The sequence below is a fragment of the Squalius cephalus genome (genome assembly GCF_949319135.1).
Source record: "Squalius cephalus genome assembly, chromosome: 5".
In the NCBI taxonomy this organism is placed as follows: domain Eukaryota; kingdom Metazoa; phylum Chordata; class Actinopteri; order Cypriniformes; family Leuciscidae; genus Squalius; species Squalius cephalus.
The window spans coordinates 37,017,021-37,039,985 of record NC_137126.1 but is presented as its reverse complement, the minus strand read 5'-3'; the positions used below and the strand labels follow the sequence as shown (position 1 = coordinate 37,039,985).

At 37.7% G+C, this 22,965-nt stretch overlaps 1 protein-coding gene across 5 annotated transcripts; it reads right to left on the bottom strand.

Moving 5' to 3' along the window:
- Positions 1-24: 24 nt before the first annotated feature.
- Positions 25-21,640, bottom strand: map7d2a (MAP7 domain containing 2a). 5 transcript variants are annotated; one of them, XM_079873033.1, is made up of 18 exons: positions 21,205-21,640; positions 18,844-18,954; positions 18,053-18,151; positions 17,817-17,894; positions 16,255-16,418; positions 14,624-14,723; positions 13,342-13,431; positions 10,762-10,874; positions 9,470-9,585; positions 8,980-9,338; positions 8,094-8,244; positions 6,104-6,275; positions 5,784-5,888; positions 5,454-5,504; positions 5,141-5,195; positions 2,626-3,472; positions 1,843-2,102; positions 25-1,283 (listed from the first exon to the last, which is right to left on the bottom strand). In XM_079873033.1, the coding sequence occupies exons 1-17, from the start codon at positions 21,245-21,247 to the stop codon at positions 1,844-1,846; spliced, it is 2,913 nt and encodes a 970-aa protein (XP_079729159.1). In that variant the 5' UTR covers positions 21,248-21,640; the 3' UTR covers positions 25-1,283; position 1,843. The 5 variants fall into 5 exon arrangements, with proteins under 5 accessions (XP_079729159.1, XP_079729158.1, XP_079729160.1 ...); XM_079873032.1 differs by having other exon boundaries at positions 18,044-18,151; positions 21,205-21,347; XM_079873034.1 differs by having other exon boundaries at positions 18,044-18,151; positions 21,186-21,248.
- Between the last annotated feature and the right edge of the window lie 1,325 nt (positions 21,641-22,965).

Here is a 22,965-nt window from a genome sequence, read left to right as displayed (position 1 = left end):
AGAAAAACATCTTAAGAGACACGTGACCTGGTAAAGACAGTTTATTGGTTTCTAGGCATATAATTATGGCTTGATGCTCATGCCACCATGCACATCATCTACAGTAATCACAACTTGAAGTCACTGCTGTACTGTATTTAGAGATTGAAGAGGAGACGCTTGGAGAAGTTTAGAAGTTCCCTGCAGGCTAATCATACAGTTTTTCAAGTAAGCTTTTTTCTGTGCATCCACACTATATAGAACAATTACACAACAAAGCTGTTAACTCTCATACCCACCCACTCCAGACATGTATACCTGAAATACCCATAGTCTATTGAAGTGTTTAGGCAAGTAAAAGCACACCAATGTTTTTTTGGTTTGGACCACAACACTTTGTTTTTTCGATGTTAAGGAATAAAGTCAGGACTCCAATATAACTGGTTTACATTTGTCAAAAGAACTGAAACTACATTGTTAAGCACAGTGATGACACCGGAGGAAGAATCTGACACTAATATTGAGTTCATTACTGGTAAACTAGGGCTTTAAAATGGGCTTACTGCCTTTACTTTTTTATATACATGCTGTATTTGTCGATGGTCATATTTGTCTAATGTACTAATGTCCTGTGTTATAAGCATTCAATAGCAAACTGGGGGTTCAATACAATGCAGGTTATGCGATGCAATGCAGGAGATGTTAGTTGAGCTTAAAATATACAGCAATTACTCAAAACATTTCATAATAATACTGTTACCAATGAGAAAGAGTCGGCTGACAAAGAAACATTTTATCAAGTATTTCTAACTACAAAGAGTTAATATTACACACTATTTATTACTTCATACATTTATGATGCCTAAAATGTATGAGTAACCAATCAGTGTTCTGTCTCTATCCAGTGATGACAATGTTATTGGAAAATGTTGAACTCTGGCCTGAGAGACCAAGATACCTTCAAAGTATTGTCCAAACCCTCTTACCAGCAATTGTGGCCATCCAAATCTGTATATAAACATACACACAACACGCATATCTAGTGAACACTTCACGCTTGAGTTAAATTCTGTACGTAATACTGAACCAGGGCTTCAATACACTTGGTTTTTGTGCTGTAAAGATTAAAGGCAGAAGGACATCATTTTTAACGAGGACAACATTGAAACTAGACGAATTTCACACTCATGCCCAGCAGTTTCTCCCTTCTTTGCATCTTCATTTCCACTCTTTCCTTTTCTGTTGAAAGTGATGAGCAATTATCCCTTTGCAGTCAGATGCGCCAATGTAGTCTGTCCCGTTACCTGTTAAATGAGCAGAATAATATATCATGTTTATAAGGGTGTATCTATATGAAAATATTGGAACTGGTCAATCTCTAAAATCGTGAAAAAATTATTTATTTTTTCAAGATTTGTTTTTTTTAAAGAAAGAAACTATTCAGCAAGATTGCTTTAAATTGATCAAAAGTGACAGTGATCATTTTTATAATGTCAAATAAATGCTGTTCTATTTAACTTTCTATTCATCAAAAAATCCAGAAGAAAAAATGCATCACAATTTCCACAAAAATATTAAGCAGCACAACTGTTTTCAATACTGATAAGGATTCTGAAGAATCATGTGACACTGAAACTGAAGTAATGATGCTGAAAATTTAGCTGTAAAATATTTTAAATTAGAAAATGGTTCATTTCAATTGTAATAATATTTCACAATATTACTGTTTTAAGACCCTTGTTAAAAAATAAACATAAAGAAAATCATAACAACCCCAAACATTTGAATGGTACTGAATATCTATTCTTGCTTACAGTCTATTTGTATGCATGAGTACACAAATTATTTTAACCGATTTTGTACCTTATTGTACATGGTGTTTGTCAGAGGCTGATGGGTTGTTAGGGATGAGTTTAGAGTCAGATCCAGGGCTACAGACCCCTTCTATAAGATTCTTGTTGAAGTCGCCCAGGCTGGCAGCAGGAGACAGTCTGGGATAAGCTAATTGCCCCGTCAGATCCAACAGGTCCTCCAGAGCACGCATGTTACTCATTCCATTCTGCTGGGGAGAGTTCAGTGGGGAAAATTCTGGGATGGAGATTAACTCCTCCTTCGAGACGGGGCTGAGAACACACAAAATAAACATAAAAAATTAAATAAAATTAGACGACAATGTTCCCAGTAAATTTGAGGTGCTTCATACCCCCAGATGTTTTAGTCAGAATAATGTCAGCTGTATGTAAAAAAGCAGAAACAAATAAATGGATACCAAAGATATCAACTATATATATAAAAAAAAGTGTTCACATATCACGAATGATATTTTCACATTGAAATTTGTTTTGAAACAATATTTTGTCAAAATAGACTCAATATTTATGTATAAATAACATAAATAATGTATTGAGTAATATGCATCTCCTGTCTGCTTGTCTGTTTTATTTACATGTGTTTGCTGTTTTGTTTTAGGCTGCTTCAGATTCAGTATTATTATGTGTAAATAAAAATCACAAAGTGGACATACATAATTCTATTCTTTCTCATTTTTTAACCTTTTGTTTTACTGTGATGCAGTTCCTACCTGGTCAGTGTATAGGGCAGTCCAGTGTACAGGGTTTGTTGACACAGTAATTGTGTCAAACTCACCTAACCTCCATGTACTGCACTTCATCTGCCGCTCCACTCTTCCCTTCCAAAGTGTCCAGATATATAAGAGGCAGAGGCGGTTTTGACTCTGGCAATGGGGTCAAGGAAGAGGGCGGGTGATCTTTCTCTCCATCCTTTGATTTCACCTGTGTTATCATATGTCCACCAGCCTGAGTGAGAGTCTTTGCTTGTGGGACAGTTACCGTTGAGGTCCCCTGTCCATTGGCATGAGGGATGTCTGATTTCTTCACAGTGATATCCTTCTTGGGTCCCTGAGCTGTGGCCTGTCCATTCATTTGCACAGTTACAGGTGTTTTCACTTGGTTACTGGCCTCCTGTTTGGCCAACTGAGTGATAGTTTGGCTTTTTCCACTGGTCAGGCTGTTTTCCTGCACGCTGCGAGTGGGCATATTTGCAGGTACTCTCACTGGGGTGGAAACTTTGGGTTTGCTGTCTGTAGTCAACACACTCGTAATATTTGCTACTGTGTTTTCAGGCGAGTTCTTCAGCGGGGTTACCTGCACCGTTGCTGTGGATGTGTCTTCTCGCTTTACCTCTTCTTTCACTTGTAAACTTTGGGTCTTCACCGGTTCACTCTTTTGTCTAATAGTCTTGGCATTTTCTTCACTTACCTTTCCTTTCTCTTCTGTTTTCACTGCAGTATGGTTGATGTTTACTTGGCCGTTCAAGGAGGGATTTGAGCATGACTTCATCTGTTTATTCGTACAGCCATTCTCTGGTCTTTTCCCTTCACTCTCCAGTTTGTAAGTCTGGCCATGCACAGAGGTTGTCTGCATGATGTTATCCTGAGGTTTGACCTCAGCACCTGAGGTCAAATGGTTACCACCTGAGAAGAAAAGAGGTGTTGGAGACTATTATAATAATGAATCATATTTTTAGCCTGATATTAGTCTGCAAAAGACAGGAAAGCAATCTCATGTTAGTAAACCAGCAAGATACTAACTTATGTCATTGTTACATGTGCATGTATTTTTGATTGATTTGTTTTGCGTAATGATTTGTCTGTCCTTTAGGGGGCGGAAGGGTTCTTGTTATGTGTGTGCTTGTTTTATTAGGAACTTATTTCCTGCACCTGTGAACCATGTGAGTGAGGGATATAAGAAGCCCCATTGCCATGTCTGGGCGGCATTTCAGATTTCAGCGGCGGTTCTGTTGCGCTCTCTTTTGTTATCCCCGATTCTTTTTCCTTCCACAATTATGTTTATTTTCTATTTGATAATAAATGATGTTATGATGTCCCTCTTTTGTGTTATGGCTGTGGCCGTAAGAGTCATAGGCACACTTTTAAAGGGAGATGGGGAAAAACAAACATAAAATACACATATTTAATAGGATTTTTAATGTTTTTGAAAGAGTCTTTGATCGAAAATACAGAGAAAACAGGTTTTATATACCTGTTTTCCATTTTAATATATGATATATGAGTTTATTTATTCCTGCGATGGCAAAGCTGAATTTTAAGCATCATTACTCTAGTCTTCAGTGTCACATGATCCTTCAGAAATCATTCTATTAAACAGAACTCTTAATTTAGAACCTCATGACTTTTTACTTTGTTTTTTAAAAACCCATATTTTTCTGAAAAACTCAATTATATTATTAATCTTTTAATTATTTTGCCAAAGTTTTATATTCATATGACAAAAATAACTAAAAAGAAACCCTCATATATTACCTTTTATAATAGTGATCTCACAATATACTTTGAAACCCTTTCAAACATGAGATCACAAAACAAAAAGCTTATTAAAAAAATAAGAATTTATTAACTAGTTGTTGTTATTCTCTGTTTTACATACTCTGTACCACAATGCCCTATATTTGTCTTGTACATTTTGCATTGTACTTATCTGTAATTGAACTACATAAAAAAAAAAAGAAATCGTTCTAATTTGCTGATTTGCTGCTCAAGAAACATTTTTTATTATTATCACAGCTGAAAACAGTAGAGCTGCTTAATATTTTTGTGGAAACTGATACAATTTTTCTGGATTCTTTAAGTAATAGAAAGTTCAAATGAACAGCATTTATTTGAAATGAAAGTTTTTTGTAACAATTTAAACATCTTTACTGACACTTGATTAATTCAATGGGGGGGGGGGGGGGGGGGGATCTTTAAACCTTTAACCAAAGTCACATAACCACACAGATGCCTGCAATGTAAAACAGAGCAGACTAAGTTTAGTCTGTGCAGTCTTTGAATAGATCACCTTGAACACAACCCATGACAGAGAATATGATCCCCTACTGCCCTCTCCTGACATTGCGGTAGATACTGCAGTGATGGAAAAATACCAGCAGGCCTGCCTGACACATTAGGTATATACCCAGTCTGCATTCACAAAACAAGGAAACCACATGCATGGGTAACACACATATCCTAATAGAAACAACACCCACCTTCTATCATAATTTAAAATGTAGTTATTAATATAGGTTTTAATAATGTTGGTGTGTGAGAGTGAGTGTGAGAGAGAGCAGGGTTGAGTCCTACCTGGTGGAGAGACAGGGTGGTAGACAGGAGATAGGGGCTCTGGGCTATCCTCTCTCTGTGTGAATATTAGGTCATTCTGTTACTTTACCTTTCAGAGCAATCATTTCCGCTCTACTTTCTCTACTTGAAAAAGGGCTATTCATATCACATCCATTTGGATGGTAACCCATGTAGCTGTACAATGCTTTACCTAATTGATTAGAAGTCACACATTCCTGCTCTACAGTAGAGTGCATATACAGTATTCAGCTTAGATGTCACGCTAAACAGTTGTAAATTTAAAATTGATGGGTGGACTGTTTCTCACAGATACCTTCATCTCGCCGTCACTCTTTCTGGTTCTCTTCATTATTTCCTCTATTCTCTGCAAAGAATTTAAGCAGATATCAAGAAAATGTAAGCACTTTTTAATGTTGACTCCTATTGCAAAATACAAGAAATAAGAGTGAAAGGAGTAAATGTTGTACTTGGTGAAATCACGTTCACCGACTAGAATGAAATGGTCAGTGTGGTTTGGTGTTTACAGTTTATTTCTATGTGATGTAATCTTTCCTTCTACGGCTTCTGCTCTTTTACTGGGTTGTGTAGTATACAGCTGATCTTTGCAAAACTGCTTACTGTGGCTTGCTGCTGGTTGTACTACCTTTTTTCGCTGTTGTCTCTCCTGTTCCTCCTGCTGTTTGAAATGTTCTCTCTCCTGCCGCTGACGCTCAGTGTCCTTCTGAGCACGGATCTCTGCCTCCTCTTTCTATTGAACACAGACACAACTGAAAAGATTATGTATGGGTGGATGGATGGATGGATGGATGGATGGATGGATAGACAGATAGATGTTTGTTTTTGGTTTTGAAAATGCAATTGCAAACAGGATTTTACATTCTTCAGAAGTTTGGAATCTAACTGCAAGCAAATGCTTTTTGGTCCAGTGACTGAAAAAAGTCATTTCACTCTAAATCGTCTGACCTCTTTCTCCATCTGGGCCTGGAGCTCCTTCTCTTTCTGTTTTTTCTCCTCCTGCTCTCTCTTCTTCAGTTGCTGCTCTTGTCTACATTTCTCCTCCTCTGCTTGACGAGTCTTCTCTTCCTGTCGAGCTCTTTCCTCCAGCTGCCTCTTCTTAAGTTGCTCACTCTTAAGCCTGAAAATCAAACACAGAACAACACAGTCTCATGAGGAAATGTCACTCTAGCATCACTAAAACCTCACTCCTGTATTGTATTCAAGTGACATTCAAACATCACTCTGGTGAAGTATTTAACAATTTTTTTTTCTTTTAAGTATTTTTAATTCTCTTTTATTTTTAATAAGATATCTTTCAGTTTCTTATAATTGTTTAGAACTTTGGTACTTTGTGATTTTTAAAGTACTATATAAATGAATTTGAATTGAATTGAAAAGCATACAAAAACCCCACAAATTTGTAGCGCATTTGATAACATTGTTATGCAACGCATACTCATTATAAGGGCCCTATTTTAACAATCTAAGTGCATGGTCTAAAGCGACCCAAGTGCACTTAGGGCAAGTCCGAATCCATTTTTGCTAGTTTAAAGGGGGGGTACAATGGTGTTTCATGTATTCAGAGTTGTTTACAGTGTTAAAGAGATGGATTCTCATGCTTAACATGGGCAAAGTTTTAAAAAAATATTTTGGACGAATAACGGAGAATTTCTGTGCCGAAAATCTTACTTCCGGGTTGGTACAAGTTTCTGCTGGTTTTTTTTCGACCGTGGATCTAATGACGTAGACCAGAGTGGAACTCCTTATATGAGCATTTCTCCCGGAAAAGCTCGCCCGCGCACACGTCGACCAGAGGAGAGCGAGACCGCGCACATCAACGCGCTTCAACAGGAAATCATCGGCAGCGCTGCATAGTGTCTCCAAAGTGTGTTTTTGGATGTGAGGGAAAGCTTACCATGTTCAGCTTCCCAAAGAACCCAGCGTTAGGAACAGTGGATGCAACGATGAATGTTTTATAAACAAAGCCCAGATCGACGGATTCTCTCTAGGACTCTGGCTTCGCCCACACGGCCCGCCTCCAGACGCTCGATTTTTTCCGGAAAGACTCGGTACAGCTTTCCGGTTATATAACCTATATAAAGGTTATATAAATATAATAAAACTAAAGACTTTTTGGAGATATGAAGGATGCAATACTACTCTATAGGTACTCAAGATTAACAGGAGATTGAGTGAAAATGAGCATTTCACCCCCCCTTTAACGATGGGAAAATTGGTCGTCGTGCCCGTCGCATGGTCTAAAAGGGTTGTCCCAATTCTCTTAATGAGTAATGGGTGTGTTTTGGGCGTAACGTGCAATAAACCAACCAGAGTCTCATCTCTCATTCCCTTTAAAAGCCAGTTATGCTAGCACCATGGCAGATTGCTATTTACATGGCGGAATTTGCAAACAGAAAGACTGAATGCTTCTCCAGAGAGGTAACGGATCTGCTTGTGCACGATTTTAAAGCGCGCAAGCAGACCATCTATGCCTGGGACAAGCCGGATTCCACCATATCTTTATGTACACAATAATAATCTTTTACATTGTAATCCTTTTATTTTTAATATTTGGCATGTTTGTGTGCTGCTGTGCATCCATGTGTGTGTGATAAGCAGAGTGTGCACGCGTTGTGGGCCGACCTATAGGCGCACATTACTAACGCACTCTTTAAATAACAAAACAAATATTGCGCCATTGACTTTAGACCAGGTTTCAGTTGGTCAATGGCACAGTCTATTTCAGTTGCCTCAAAATAGCAACGCGCCAACAATGCGTCTGAACACACCTCGTCTTCAGACCAGCACGCCCATGGGCACACAAATGGGCGCAAATGCATTTGCTATTTGAAACAACGCAGCGCAGGACGTGAAAATGATAACTGCGTCGGGCTGAAACTAGCAAAAAACACTTGCGCCTGGCAGCAAATACAGCATCAGTCACACAGACACACACTTTTCCTGCTCCTCCAATTCCCTGCGTTGTTTCTCCTCCTGTTCCTTCAGCAGTCTGGCCAGACGCCTGCGTTCTGCAAGCAGACGAGACGCCTCCTCAGCATCTGTCGTTCCAGCAACCACCTTGCCAGCAGAGTTCACCGGTGAAGGATCTGTCAGAGAGTGAAAGCAAGAGTAAAACCATTTTCACAATTTAAAGCCACTGTGAATGAGAAGAGCATAAATACAAATTAGACATATAATTGCAGTTAAAATGAGTTTAATGAAATGTAAAATAAGTAAAAAGTGAGGCCCTTTTTCTAGGGCCAAACTCCTAAATTAGATACTGTAGTAATTATTTTATACTAATGAGGCCATGTGTGGTATCCAGTATGACCAAAATCTTATATCACAGCAACAGTATATATCATGATATAATTTTTTTTTTCCTTAAAATTTAACCCAAAAATGTATATATTACACAATCATGTAGTAATTAATGGCTATTTTTGATAATCCAGTTAATTAAAAGCTTTACAAATGAATGTTATACTACTTCCTCTCACTTGATTATTTTTTTAGCCTCTGTTTTATCTTAATTAGTTTATTTTAACTGAACAGTATTTGGTATTTTTTGTATTTTATATTTGTCTTCAATTAATTTAAGATGAACTGACCGACGCACACCAAAATATAAGATTATTAATTTAACAAATGAATGGTAATCCAGTCAACGGTGCCAAAACAGCACATAATGCAACTCAAATAAAAAACAAAACACACAAAAAGTAGCACATTAAAATATTATAAATAAGCTACATATGAAAAGCCACAAAAAATGGCTTGAGTGAGTCTACACTAGTGTACTGAAGCAGCAGGTCATATTGTGTTAAAGGTTTCAGACCCACCTGCACACTTGCTGGCAGTCGCATCATTACAGTTTGACTTGTGATGGTTTTTCTCAGGGGTCTCCATCTTGTCATTCATTTTTTGTTGGTTTTCCAAAACACTTTTCTTCTCCTTTGCCCCATTAGTGTGATTTTCTGGAGGAGGTCTGCCGGAAACAGACGTCTCCATTTTTGGTGCCTTATCCAAACTTTCATCGTTAGGGCCCTCCTTCGGATCCTGACTTTTGACGTCCTCTGCTTTTTTGTCTTGTGTCTTCCTGTTGTTGTCACTGACTGGTGTAGCGGGTCTGTGTTTCATAGGGGAGGGTGGATACTGCCGCACTGTACATGGTGACTGAGTACGATTCTTAGGCACTAACCTTCAACCATACAAACAAACAGCTGATTCAGATACTTATAGTCAGCAGAGTACTGAATAAAAATGTAATTAATTGGAGATCACTTTGCTAGCATCCTATATAATATATATAGATAAGCGTGTGTATGTTACTTGGGTGTGGCAGGTGAGGCAGAGCGCTGGGTAACATCAGCAGGAGATTTCGCTCGCCTCACTGGTGAACCTGTGGCCGGAGAGCCAGTCCTCCTGTCTCTACGCAATCTCTCCTTCTGCAAAAAACACAAATAACACATGACACTCTATGGTACACAGCTGCCACATGGCAACATACCAGTTTCCTTCGCTTTGTCATTTTTCACAAACACTATAGAAAAATTCCATTGGTGAAATCAAAAGGGCAGTCTTTAAAGTAACCAATAATGTGCTGTTTTAACCCACTTGACTATTGATTTCCTCTCCAAGTTTTTCCAGAATATCAACCTTACTGTATATTTCTGAAGGTCTAATTTGGTTCTGAAGTTAATTTGATGTTTTTATTCAAAGATCAAATTGGTTTGACATACATTTCCAAGATTTCTTCATTTTTTTCATAAGTCTCCTATGCATGCCAAGGCTGCATTTATTTGATCAGTAAAAACATAAATATTATGAAATATTTCTACAATTTCAAATAATTGTTTTCTATTTGAATATATATTTTGAAATGTAATTTATTCCTGTGATCAAAGCTGAATTTTCAGCGTCATTACTCCAGTCTTCAGTTTCACATGATCCTTCAGAAATCATTTGAATATGAGGATTTGATGCTTAGGTAACATTTTTTATATATTATTATTATTATCAATGCTGAAAACAGTTGTGCTGCTTAATATTTTTGTGAAAAACTGATATATTTTTTCAAGATTCTTTACTGAATGGAGTTCAAAAGAACAGCATTTACAGTATTTGAAATGTAAATCTTTTGTAACATTATAAATGTCTTTACTGTCACTTTTGATCAATTAAATGTGTCCTTGTATTAATATCTTTCAAAAAAAACGGTAGATTCATTTATACAAAACATTGATAAAATATCACCAAATGTTAATTCTGCATTAATGAATGAGACATTTAATAATAAATTCATTTAATCAGAGGAGTAATTAATAAAACATTAAGAAATAATAGTTTTCTGTTCTATTTTTTATTGTGAAACCATAGGGCAAATTTTCTTCCATTTTCTTTCAATTTGTCATTAGAGTGTTAAAAATCAAATTAAAAAAGCTTCTTAATTAAAATGAACATAAAAAATAGATAGTGATAATGAAGATAATATACAATAGAAGGATAAAAGTGTTTTATTGCCTGTATTTGCATGTCTGAATGGACAGTATGCTAAAAACAGTAGCTAAAAACAGAAGAGGTGAGCTTCTTTTGAGTTTGTAACAGATACTGTATGTCCTGACCTTGGGGGTGTTGGGGGCACTGACAGCTCCAATGGACTCTTCTGCTGGCACAGGATTGTTTCTGCGGCGGCTCGGTGACCCTCGGTAAGGTGACCTGTGAGGACTGGGGGGCACTGAATGGGAGAGACATAGGAGCATTTCTCAGTCAGAATAGATCTATCAATATTACCATTTTGTCTACACAGCGTAAACTGACATTAAACACTTAGTAAGCCACGTGTACACACATTCACACTCTGGTTATTTGAAACAAAGAAAACAAAAACATTCAGTGGCACAAATGAACACAGATGTAATTCAGCTCCAAGCTTTCACAACACAATACACCTGTTGCGGAGTGTGTCTGTGTGTTTGTGTGTGTGTGTGTGTGTGTGTGTGTTACCTTTGCAGCGCAGGCAGGACAGATGCATCTCTGCAGCACTGTTACAGCGAGCCAGTGAGGAGTGTGTGTGTGTGAGGAGACGATTCACTTTTTGTTTGTCCATAGAATTCAGATGACCATGACGGGCTGACAGAGAGAGGGATGGAGGAATGCAGAGAATGAAGGGGAAAAAGGTAGGGATGAATTGGATGGATGGGACTGACATAACATTAATATGAATGTAGAGATGGAGGGATGTATTTGGATAGGTGTGTCCAAAGCCTCTTTTTTAAACATGCATTAAAAACTTTATGTTAAAGAGACAGAAGCATACAGCTCCACAGATTTAGATTGACCTTGATATGAGGTTGAACAATTAATGGCAGAAAATCTATTTCATGTGAACTACTGTTTTAAGGTAATTCAGATAGTTTATTGCATCTTTTCTAACAAACCTAATTAGGATATATAGAAAACATGATGATGAAGGGCAATTAGGGGTTCTGAGAGGGTTAATATACGCATGGATGTGTGTGTGTGTGTGTGTGTGTGTGTGTGTGTGTGTGTGTGTGTGTGTGTGTGTGTGTGTGTGTGTGTGTGTGTGTGTGTGTGTGTGTGTGTGTGTCTGCCTGTGTAGTTTAGTCTATTGTGACCATGCCTGCTGAGCTCCAAATAGAAAGAAAAACTACCTATGTACAGACATACATGCACACGCAACACTTCAACACTGAAATAACCATAGCTGTGATTAAAGTACTGGTTCACACAAATGAAGTTGTTAGTAAAAAATGTAAAGTCACAATCATACAAAACTCACAAGAAGACACAGCAGCACACTGACATTCAGATTTGCTTTGACTTTCACCAACCAAGTACTGAGCAGAGCAAGTGCACAATAAATATACAGCGCCGTGCTAAAGAATTCAGACTCAACAATTCTCCTATTCTCTGTTTTGTTTTGTTTTTTTATTTTATATTTATATTTAGCTTACCACCATATTGAAATAGTGCCACAGATTATCAGAAAGATGCGATTTTCACGAGGCTCTATTTGCTTAAGGGGTATTTTTACATTGCAAGCCTGTGCAAAACATGCTGTCATGATGCTAGGGTGTTGCTATGTGGTTGCTAGCATGTTGCTCAGCAATTCCTAGATTTTTTGGGGTGATTTCTATGTGGTTTTGTATTGACACAAGTAAAAAAAGAAAAACATCCCCAAGTGTGATAAACTTAAAAATATTTAGGCCTAAATTCTAAATGTAAGATTTATGCATTCGATTTGCAATGAAATTTCTGACCCTTACATGCAAACTGAATGTGTTTTAAATACACAATGAACAAGTTTATATATTTATCATCAATAAATTCAATTTATTTCAATCTCATATATTTTAACTATAATTGAATATAGTTTGTTCCTTAGCTAGCCATATTTGATTCATATTCATACTTTTTAACTGAATAAACATGATTATAAACTGATCATGTTCTAAGTTATTTGAATGAATACATTTTGAAATTATGCATCACATTTATTTGTTTTCTTAAACTTTTTTCCAAATGGAAATGTTATATGCAATTTTCCTAAATATTTGTGTTAGTCTGGTCCTTATATATGGCTCATATCCCTCCTTTAGTGTAATAGGATTATTTAAAAAATTGTACCTGTTTTATCACCCGGCAGGCAAAAAATCATAAGTCAAGCATTAGTATTTGCCATAGCATCCACCACTAATTAAACTAATTTTGGCTTTCACATTAAACTGAATGTAAATAAAGGGTTTGTAATTCAGTGTTTGAGAGAAGGTGCTAAAGGCCTGAATATGTTTACAAGGCACTGTACATTCAGAATAGGTATAGCAGCATGTGAATTGCTCAGCAAAACAAAAATCTTGGACATTCTCATACTTGAAAGCAGCCTTCTCTTGTCATCCCCTTATCTTGCTGGCTCTTGATCTAAAAACATTTTCAAGGCAGCTAATTTTACATAGCGTTAATGGGCAGTCTCTTGTCTGAGACCTAAATGCAACTGGGTCACATTTGGATATTATGCAAGCGTTTACCCCATTTAGCCCCGTAAGTGCTCAAGCAGGAACCAGGGAAGGAGAGCAGGCTGGTTTAGAGTTTTGGGATGGAAACCAAAAACTAGAAGAATGGTGTCAATCTGAGGGGACAGGAGGCAGAAGGTGGTGAGAAAAGGCCAGCTTTAGGGTTCATACCGTTGCCTGATTCGATGGCAGTAGGAGAGGGGGCAGCGAGGTCATGGGGGAGGGCAGCAGAGAGAGGAGGCGGGGCATTCTCCCAGTCACCTGGGCGATGGGGTCACGGCAGAGCACAGCAGAAACAGCACAGCGTTATGGACAGACTGGGCACCCTTAGGTGAAGTGTGTGTTTTTGGGTTGGTGTGTGTGTACCTTAGCACACACACCTAAACACTTTCACCACATCCTCTGGCGCTCTCCAAGCATAGCAGCCAGACACAATGAGCAGGGCTGATCTGACTTCAGACATACTCAAACTCAAAACCTGTGTCCTTCACACACACACATACACACTGCAATCATCAAATCAGAACACACTTTTATGAGCAAGTCCTGAAATCATCTCAGCGCTCTCAATAAGCATTCACACTTAATTTCTAGGGAAAAACATAAAGCAACAGGAATTAGGATGATTGTGTCTTAAGATGAATCGTTCAAATATCACTGTGAATAAAAGCACACACTAAATTAATGAATGTAACTTAATCATTTAAGATGTCTTTTCAATTTAAAATAAATAAATAATTTCATAATGTTGAAATTTTATTTTATTTTACAATCAACAATGACCTCAATATTGCACAAACACACATTTTTCCTTTTGAACTTCCCTAGCTTTTTAAATGATTAAATCTAAGGCTCCAAATCAATAACCAATTTCTTAACCAATTAATGAGCCTGTATCTAAATCAAGCCAAAAGGATGGAGCGCAGCTCACAGAAAGTGCTGATTCACTCATGCCTGCTTGTCTTTCCTCTCTGATGAGCTGAATTATGAAACCTGAGCTCAGCTCTAGTAACACTGTGTCCTAAAGCCCAGACAAAACCATGCAAATGCAAAGACGCTGCACTGTAGCTGCACAACAGCTTCTTAACATGCAACTGCTCTGTGGAAAATGTACATGTTTTTTTTTAAATGTCACCTCAAAAAAATTATCTGGAATTTAAACATGCATTTAAAAAACATTTAAAGCCAATAATCTTGTATTTAACTACTATGTAAAAATAAATAAATAACGTTCATGACATAAAATGAAGATGGAAATTTTAATAATAAATTAAATTGAATTTAGAAAAATGCAAAATAAAAGCATTTTCATGAGTGGTCTCAATCCACCACTTCATGAAAGATTTTAATCGCAGTAGTGCCTTCCTACCATTCTCACTCCATCACTACTCACTCCCCTCCACCAAGTCTCTGCTTTTCTTCATCCAATGTCATGTGTGTTCATTACACTCACCTTGGGCGGTGCCGTTGGGACCCCATACCCAGCGTTTATTCCTGTTCTCCAGCTGCAGGCTGCGCTCATGTGATCTCCTCATCAGAGCCTCCAGACGCTCCTGTGTGTGCCATTACAGCACAGGAAACACCAGACACTCACTTCACCAATGGATATTTACAATATTAGCACAACTACTCTATGAACAGATATATGCACTGAAAGAACCATACTCATGTGCACCACCGTTCAAAGGTTTGGGCTAAGATGTTTTATTTTTTGAAAGAAACGAATACTTTTATTCAGTAAGGATGCATTAAATTGATCAATAGTAATATTAAAGACATTAATAATGTTATAAAAGATCTCTATTTCAAATAAATTCTGCTCTGTTGAACTTTCTGTTAATAATATAATTTTTTATAAATGCAGTACATCTGTTTCCAACACTGATATTAATTACAAATATTTCTTGAGCACCAGAATTATCACCAAATAAGAAGGATTTCTGAAGGATCATGTGACACTGAAGACAGGAGTAATAATGCTGAAAATTCAGCTTTGCCGTCACAGGAATAAATTACATTTTAAAATATATTAAAATACAAAATTACTGTATTTTGGATCAAATAAATGCAGCCTTGGTGAGTATAAAAAAAATTCTTTAAAAAACATTTTAAAAAATCTTTAAAAAATGGCACATCACCGACCAAGATACTACCTATAACCTTAACTTTAAATTTCCCTCATTAAGTTCTTTACTAGGATTTCAGGTTGTAATGATTAGCACTGGAACTCATTCCCTTCAATAGAAAGGGCGCCAATAAGCACCACATGATCAGGAAGTCGTATACTCAAATATTCACATGACTATTCAGAAAGCAAGTTTCAGCCATCTTATTTACACTTTCATTTGTGTTTGCTTTGCATCCATGAAAATGGTTCCAGCAACATTTGTTGAGACCATCATCACCTCCCCCGCATGCCACCTTGTTCCTCTTTCTTTCTTTGCCCACTCCTTTTCAGGATCTGCTTTTCCAAAATGAACATAGTTGTGAAAGCTGACTGTGTGGTAGATGAAGGCCGTGTTTGAGAAGAATAATGAATCCACAGCCCAGCGAGAGATAAGGATTAAAATAAAGTCTGATCTGATCTGGCCAAATCCCTCTGATTGGAGAAGTATCACAAGCCACGACACCCAGTAAACACTCGCAGGCTCATAACAGATAAATGAGTGTGTAAGAATCGTGTCTGCCCTGTGGGTGGCTGATATTACATGGCAAGGCAGGAATTAATTTCCATAGATACAGTGCACTTGCTGAAAATGTCATTTCACACAACATAAAAAGTTGTGTGATTCTTTTTTTCTTTTTCTTCTTAAATTCAGATGGTTTTAATCACAATGCAGCCCTAAAATAATTCACAATACAGGCTGTGTAGCTGTCCTACAGTTATTTGAGATTAATCACAAGGGATGTTTGAAATTACTGTCCTGGCCTATCAGGCATATCAGTGAGAAAATTACATTCGAAAGGTCAAGGGAAGAGGAGCACAATTATCTTGTGTCCTTCTCAAATGAAAAGAAAACCAGTATCTATAATTCCAGTGACTCATTAACCTAGGACTGGTGGATTTGACTAGAGATCTCTGACCTTCTCCTCTTCTAGCTGCTGTCGTCTCTTCTCCTCCACGGCTGCCCTGCGAAGCTCCTCCTTCTGTCTCTGCTCGTCCAGCCGCTTCCATCGCTCTTCCACCGTCTTCTCATACTGCAGCTGTGCTCGCTTCTCCTTGTCCTTTATAGCTTGCTCCCGTGCAGCTGAGAAAGAGCGAGAGAAACTATTGACTACATTCTGGCTTGTTATGAAAAAACCCCATCCAACTCAGAGCTCATCATTGTTACTGACAGCTTCTCACAGGGAATGTTCTTGTGTACATTCACCATTTTTTCAATTGTTGGTCTATGTAGAAAGTGGACAAACATCTTTGGCAATTAGCATTGTGTTGTTTAGATATCAGGACAGGTTACTATGGGTTAAATTGTACCCTTAGGTAGATTTGGTTTGTAGTGGACAAGTTCATACATCTTAAACTTCTTACAAACAACTGTACAAAGGACGGGAGTCACCATTAAATATCAAACCATTCATCCGCTGTAACTGTCTAATACACAGAGACGCTGGGGAAAGCTGTGTCTCCCCAATCAGCCTACTAGACCATCAGATGAGAAAATCACATTGTCTTGATTCAGTATGAGATGTTGTCAGGCTATATGTCAGTGTCATTATTCTAGAATTATTTTCTCGTAACTTGTTACAAAATAAAAAGTCTCTTACCTCAGTAAAACAAACTTTTCTGTCCTGTCATACTTTATACTGTGCTCGCGGCACGCACTCTTTAGTTGCACGCGCTGTATATCACATGAAATTTTGGGCATGTGTTTAGTTATGTTGTCAATTAGCAAGTTATGAAATTACCAAAAAGTACCAATAAATTACGTAACTGGTACATCTTGTGTTTGCTGTGAAGGATTTTTGAATGCAGGTTTTATTAACAGTTCATGTTAGTATTGTGTATACCAGTGTAACTAGCTTCTATAACCTTGACCCTAAAAAACACTTTATGTTCACTTCATGTTATTTTCTATATTTTTGATGATCACACTAACTTACTTTCATAGTAACTTACTTTATTGTATTATCAAAAACTGCTATTTATTAGCCTTACCTTTTAATGTTCATTCATCAGTGTTATTCTTACAATTTATATGTATGTTAAGTAAAGTGGGAAGGCACTTGTGTGTGTCGACCATTTTTGAGAAATAAATTTGCCTGGTTCAAATTCCTACAAATCTGGGTCGAGGTTTAATGACCTTGGGAAAATATTGGTCCCATGGCCAAACCATTAGGGAACTACTTTACTAGACCATTTCACAATTTGACTCAAAGAGTTTCTGTTCTTTAAAGATATATTTCCAAACCAAAACACTAGGGAAAAGGATAGAATTGTTTCAATGAAAGCATGATAAAATATTATGGTCATCAAGGTTATATCAATGTGAAAATTGATATTTCACACACAGCTTCACAATTGGCTTCAAAGTTGCGGGGGTTTTTTTTCAAAGTTGTTTTAAAATCTATCTCAAGATATTTGCGTTGCACTGCGTCTAGCGTTAAAGAAAAGTCACACATACAGAGACATAAACAGACACACTTACCCAAACTCTTCTCCCTCTCCTCACGTCTCTCTTTGGCAAGCCTCATCCTATCATCTGTCTTCAAATAGCCCTCCAAATCTTTGACAGAGTGACAGGGAAACATAAAAACAAAGGAAAATAGACACTTTATCTCTTTAAACAGGTTTTACACTGCCTGTGCTTTTAGAAAAACAGTCAGGTGAGTTGGAAGATGTCCACTCAACACAAACAGAAAGGGTGGGACTTACATTGTTTACCTGCATATGCGTTGGTATTGGCCGAATGGCGTGAAGGTGAAGCATGCCCATTGGTCTGAGTTTTCTTTTCTGTGACAGTGGGTGGGGCCAGTGCATCCGCTTCAGACAGGATGAAGATAAAGGATGAGGAGGATGAAGAAGAAAACCTTGTCAGTGAAAGTTCATTAGTAGCCATTGTTAATTCTGCAATCAACCTCTTTTCAACAATATAATATCTGTCCAAAAGTCATATATAATATAATATAATATAATATAATATAATATAATATAATATAATATAATATAATATAATATAATATAATATAATATAATATAATAAATGCATTCCTGTAGCTTAAAAAATACAGAATGGCGCTTGCAACACCAAAGTCATGGGTTTGATTCCCAGAGAATTGAAGAACTGACTTTAATAGTTTAATAAAGGTGCAGTGTACAACTTCTGCATCAATAGCAGCAGAGAATTGTAAAAATGTTGACTATTTCCGTCTGTGCCAATAGCCTTGTGGGTAGTTCGCCGACATATAGCGCAGTTCCCGGATCGAGGTCCTTTGCCGATCCTGTTCCCCTCTCTCTCTCTCTCTCTCTGCCCCATGCTTTTCTGTCACATCTGCGCTGTCCTATCTTTTAAAAAAATTACTATTTCCAAACTGATTTTCCAAACACCTCTACCACCTTGTCTGAACAAACTGGTAGTTTGGCTTACCTAAACTTGTCTGCACTCTACTTGATTCATCACAAAAACGAAACATTTCAACTTTAATGTTACTGGGCAAAGTGTAGGAGGGTCTTACTCTGTTTCATAGAAGGGCTGCCTGGGTTGGTTTTCTGGTAAGTTGGTGAGGCATGGCCATTGCTTTGAGATTTCTTTTCCGGAGTTAAAGGTGATGTCATGACTTTGGTAACTGCAGAGAAATAGAGAGCACATCAATCGTGGTGAAAATTGATTGAAATGGCAAGCTTCAGTTTTGAGAAGACCTTGACATACATAGCTGGCCTTGTTAAACAGAGATATTGTACTTGAGTTATAAAGACACACACATATAAGTATATCAAATGGCAGACAGAGCATTACAGAATTACTGTTAAACAAATTGAGGTTGGCTAAACAGAGAGTTTGTTTATGTTCTGAGTCTAGCAGAAAGAAGAGACCATTGATTCCTTCTGGACTAGATTATAAATCTGAAGCTGTGGCCTAGTTACTTCTGCTTCATCTATTCCCAAACTTTAAATGCAAACACAATCAGTCATTTCACAGTCACTTAATAGAGTCAGACATTATATTATTTATCCACAAAGATTTGCACCCATGGGAACACATAAACAACACTCATTGAAATAAACAATCCACTGACAATCAATATATTAGGCTGTTAAGTACAGAACCAAATTACATTTCTTGACCTGAAAAGTGCAGTGGGCTCTAAAAATAACTAGATGGTTCTTAAATTGTCTACTTTATTTTCTATTTCCTTGTTGACAGCATTGAAATCTTTTTAGTTCAGTTATGTTCCGTTTCCGATCTTCTTTCCTTCCTCTGCATGACGGTTCTTTTAAATAAATTGCTCACTCATGATGGTGTCCGTTATTGGCTCTGTCTCCTTCCTTTCTCTCTCTCTCTCTGCTTCCAAATCTATATTCCCAGGCCAGTACACACACACACACTCTGCTATAAGAATCAGAGAGTGCACATAAAGCTGACTGAGAATGTGTGAGCTCAATCTCATAAAGAACAATGAATAAAGCAACACAGCACTACAACTACTGTGGGTTTTTATAATAATTGTAAATAATTATAAATAAATCATTTTGTAGGTTCTCTGGATGTCTTTACTTAGCACTACAATAAAGACCATGAATGAATATATATATATCCTCTAGCTAGTGTGCCTCTTGAGGCCAGGGGAGTGAGGTTTATCAACAGCTCTTACTAGCTGGCCTCCATTACACTCACCCCCCTAAACCTCACTCCCATCCGGGTCACGGCACCAATGTAGCCCCTCAAGGTCCTACTCGCCCTTACTCTGAACCCAGGTTGCCGGCATGAGAGGCGGGCGAGCTAACAAGGGCGCTAAAGATAACAGGCTCCAGTTTCAGTCGCTAGTGTGCCTCTTGAGGCCAGAGGAGTAAGGTTTACTTGCACGGCTCCTACTAGCTGGTCTCTGTCACATTTATAACACACTATATCATAGAACCGAAATGTTTAGATGTGGCTGATAAAACTCTAACTGTTGTAAACTCTTAAAAATAAAGGTTCCGCAAGGGTTTTTTCGTAGCGATGCAAAAGAATAACTATTTTGGGTTCCCTAAAGAACCCTTCTGTGAACACTGAACAGTTCTTTAAAGTCTACATAACTTTATAGTATATACAGTAGTAAGTCTAAATAATTATCTTAAACTTAAGAGGGATCTGTCAAAATACTTAGTGCACACACTAAGTGCACTATTTAGATTTGGTTAAGGACACTTAAGTAACATGCAGTAGGACAGGGACAGTTCTGCAGATGCTGCTTAAATCACACGCATTCACTCACAGCTAGACTGAAGCCAGCTCCTGAGCCGGATGTTGCTCTCTTCATCGATTTTCCATTAAATTAATTTGGCAAATGGACGTGGTTTAGTCTTACCGGCTCTAATCTCATCAGAGTTTTGACTTTATAGTGTTGGGCGGTGTTCGCCCCGTCAACTTTCGAGAGCCTCCCATGCCATGAAAATGAAACGCAGTACAAAAATAATGTAGGCTAGCTACTTGCCCCATCTGAGGATGATAAACGTACAAACAATAAAGACCTGCAGCGAGTCGCACCGGCAATTGTATGAAACAAAAAATCTGAAAAAAGCAAAAGGTAATAGGACTAAATGAAAGAAGTGGAGCACAGCCAGTTAGGATGTGAAAGCATAATAAATCAGAAGCTTTAGCGGTTTTTGTCGGCCAGATCAGACAGAAGCATTTTGAAAAGGAAATAATTCAACTGGGCACGTCAGTCATTGTTCTTCATCGCCACACTGTAAGCTAGTATGCATGCTAGATAAGCATAAACATATCTCTGAGTGAATCATTGTCCTACTCATCCAATACCACGCTAACAAAACACCGCAGGTACGCTTACTGAATTATTGACAGACAGAATGTTACCTTTGCGCAAGTCGCTCACCTGTCGTTGTACTGACAGCGGTGTTGACAGCGTTCTCCGCCATCTTCGTGGTCCACCGGCGGCTCTCCCAACCGCAATGTCACGGACAGCGACGCAGCAAAACGCTATCCCCAAAAATTCAGGCCAAGAGAAAAAGCATAGCCAGCCCCTTCCTGGACTTCTGCTGCGGTACCGGGAACCGATCCGCTTTCCACAATCTCAGCAGAATGTGCTCTGTGGCGCTATCACAGATTGTTAGGTTTGCAGTGATGAATCGATTGAGATGAAAGTTAGTCTCGCGCGGCAGCCGGGAGTTTTTTTGCCAGCTGTCCCGTAAAGGGGATACGAACACCCGAATAGCGTTTGTGGAGAGAGTCTGGTTAGAGAGGCTGGACAGCGCAGCAGTGCTGAAACACTGAGTGACGTCATCGACAGAGGCAGAGAACTGATTTCGATCTTCGAGAAACGACTGCCCACGTCCACATGTTCACAACCAAAACTTTTCAAATTACACATTTTTAGTAGCCTACACTTAGGGCGAATTAAAAAGAGCAATAATAGTACTAAATATTAAAATAGTTAAAATCCAGTTGTGTGTGGGTCTATACACAGAGAAAAGAGAGAAAACGATGAACAATAGCAGCAAAAAATAAATTTTAGGAAGGTTTCGTCGCGAGCTAAGCGTCCAAACAATTCCACTGACCTCAAAAATATGCAAATTCGATCGTCACGGTCAAATGTAACTTAGATTGTACATATTTGAATAATAGCCTAATTAAAATTAACATAGAGGAAAGAGATGATTTTTTTTATTATGACAAAAAAAGAAATAGACAAGAGTCACATTTTAATGTTAAATCTTATATTACTTGGTAAGTTATAGATACATAAACATTACATGTGAATGGTATAAATGAATACCCAATATAACCCATTTCAAAGCTGACATGAAGATTTACCATGAAACCTCACAAGGACTTTAAAGCCGCAAAGCAATCAGAACTATGGACATTTACAAAGAATTAAATTCCTTTTTTATTTTGATTATTCACGTACACTCTTGTTTTTTTTTTTCTTCTTCTTTCTTAACATGTGAATATTTTTTTTTATCGTAATATCTTTGATATGAATGTTATCCTTAACAATACCAGATGTTAAAAATCTTATTAATGATTCTATGATGCTATGGAATTAGACATTTTATTATATTTTATAGCAGCATTATATATGAAACATTTGTATCTTTTGAAATGTTACATGTATATTTTGTTGGAAATAAACGCAAAAAAAAAAAAAACCCAGGATAATTAATCCACTGTGAAGTATGAACAGTTTAACACGAAACAATTTTCCAGGATTAACCATTTTAAGCGTGAAAAGCTTAATTTACACTTCGAAAATTGCCCAAAACTGGTTAAAAGAAACATTTACTCAGTGACCAAATGCTGCATCACAGGTATAAGGGAAGTTTGAGGTTATTACTAGGTCTCCTAGGGTAGTGAACAAACGTTTGTTCTGTGGAGACAGTCCATGTGATATGGATTAAACGTGGCAGTCCGAAACAGCCAGAGGGGCAGCAGGACTGCCACTAACGAGTCCAAATGAAATGGGTCAGTATAACTTCTCATACAAAACGATGTGCACAGAGAGGGAGCACAACACTTGAAAAGATCGTCTCCAAACATCCAGGAAACTTACAATTGTGTGAACAAACTAATGTCTGCAAAAACTACATTTTTACATTCAGTATCATGACAGTTTCCGCATTTACTGCCAAATAGT

What these genes read in the sequence shown, in the direction of transcription:
- map7d2a (XM_079873032.1), bottom strand. Translation starts at nt 21,247, where the DNA reads ATGGCGGAGAACGCTGTCAACACCGCTGTCAGTACAACGACAG. An exon ending in GTGCCCCCAACACCCCCAAG is followed by an intron (nt 9,586 to 10,761) that starts GTCAGGACATAC and finishes TGTTTTTTGCAG; the next exon opens with AAGGAGAGATTGCGTAGAGA. An exon ending in GCCTCACCTGCCACACCCAA is followed by an intron (nt 9,339 to 9,469) that starts GTAACATACACA and finishes GTATGGTTGAAG; the next exon opens with GTTAGTGCCTAAGAATCGTA.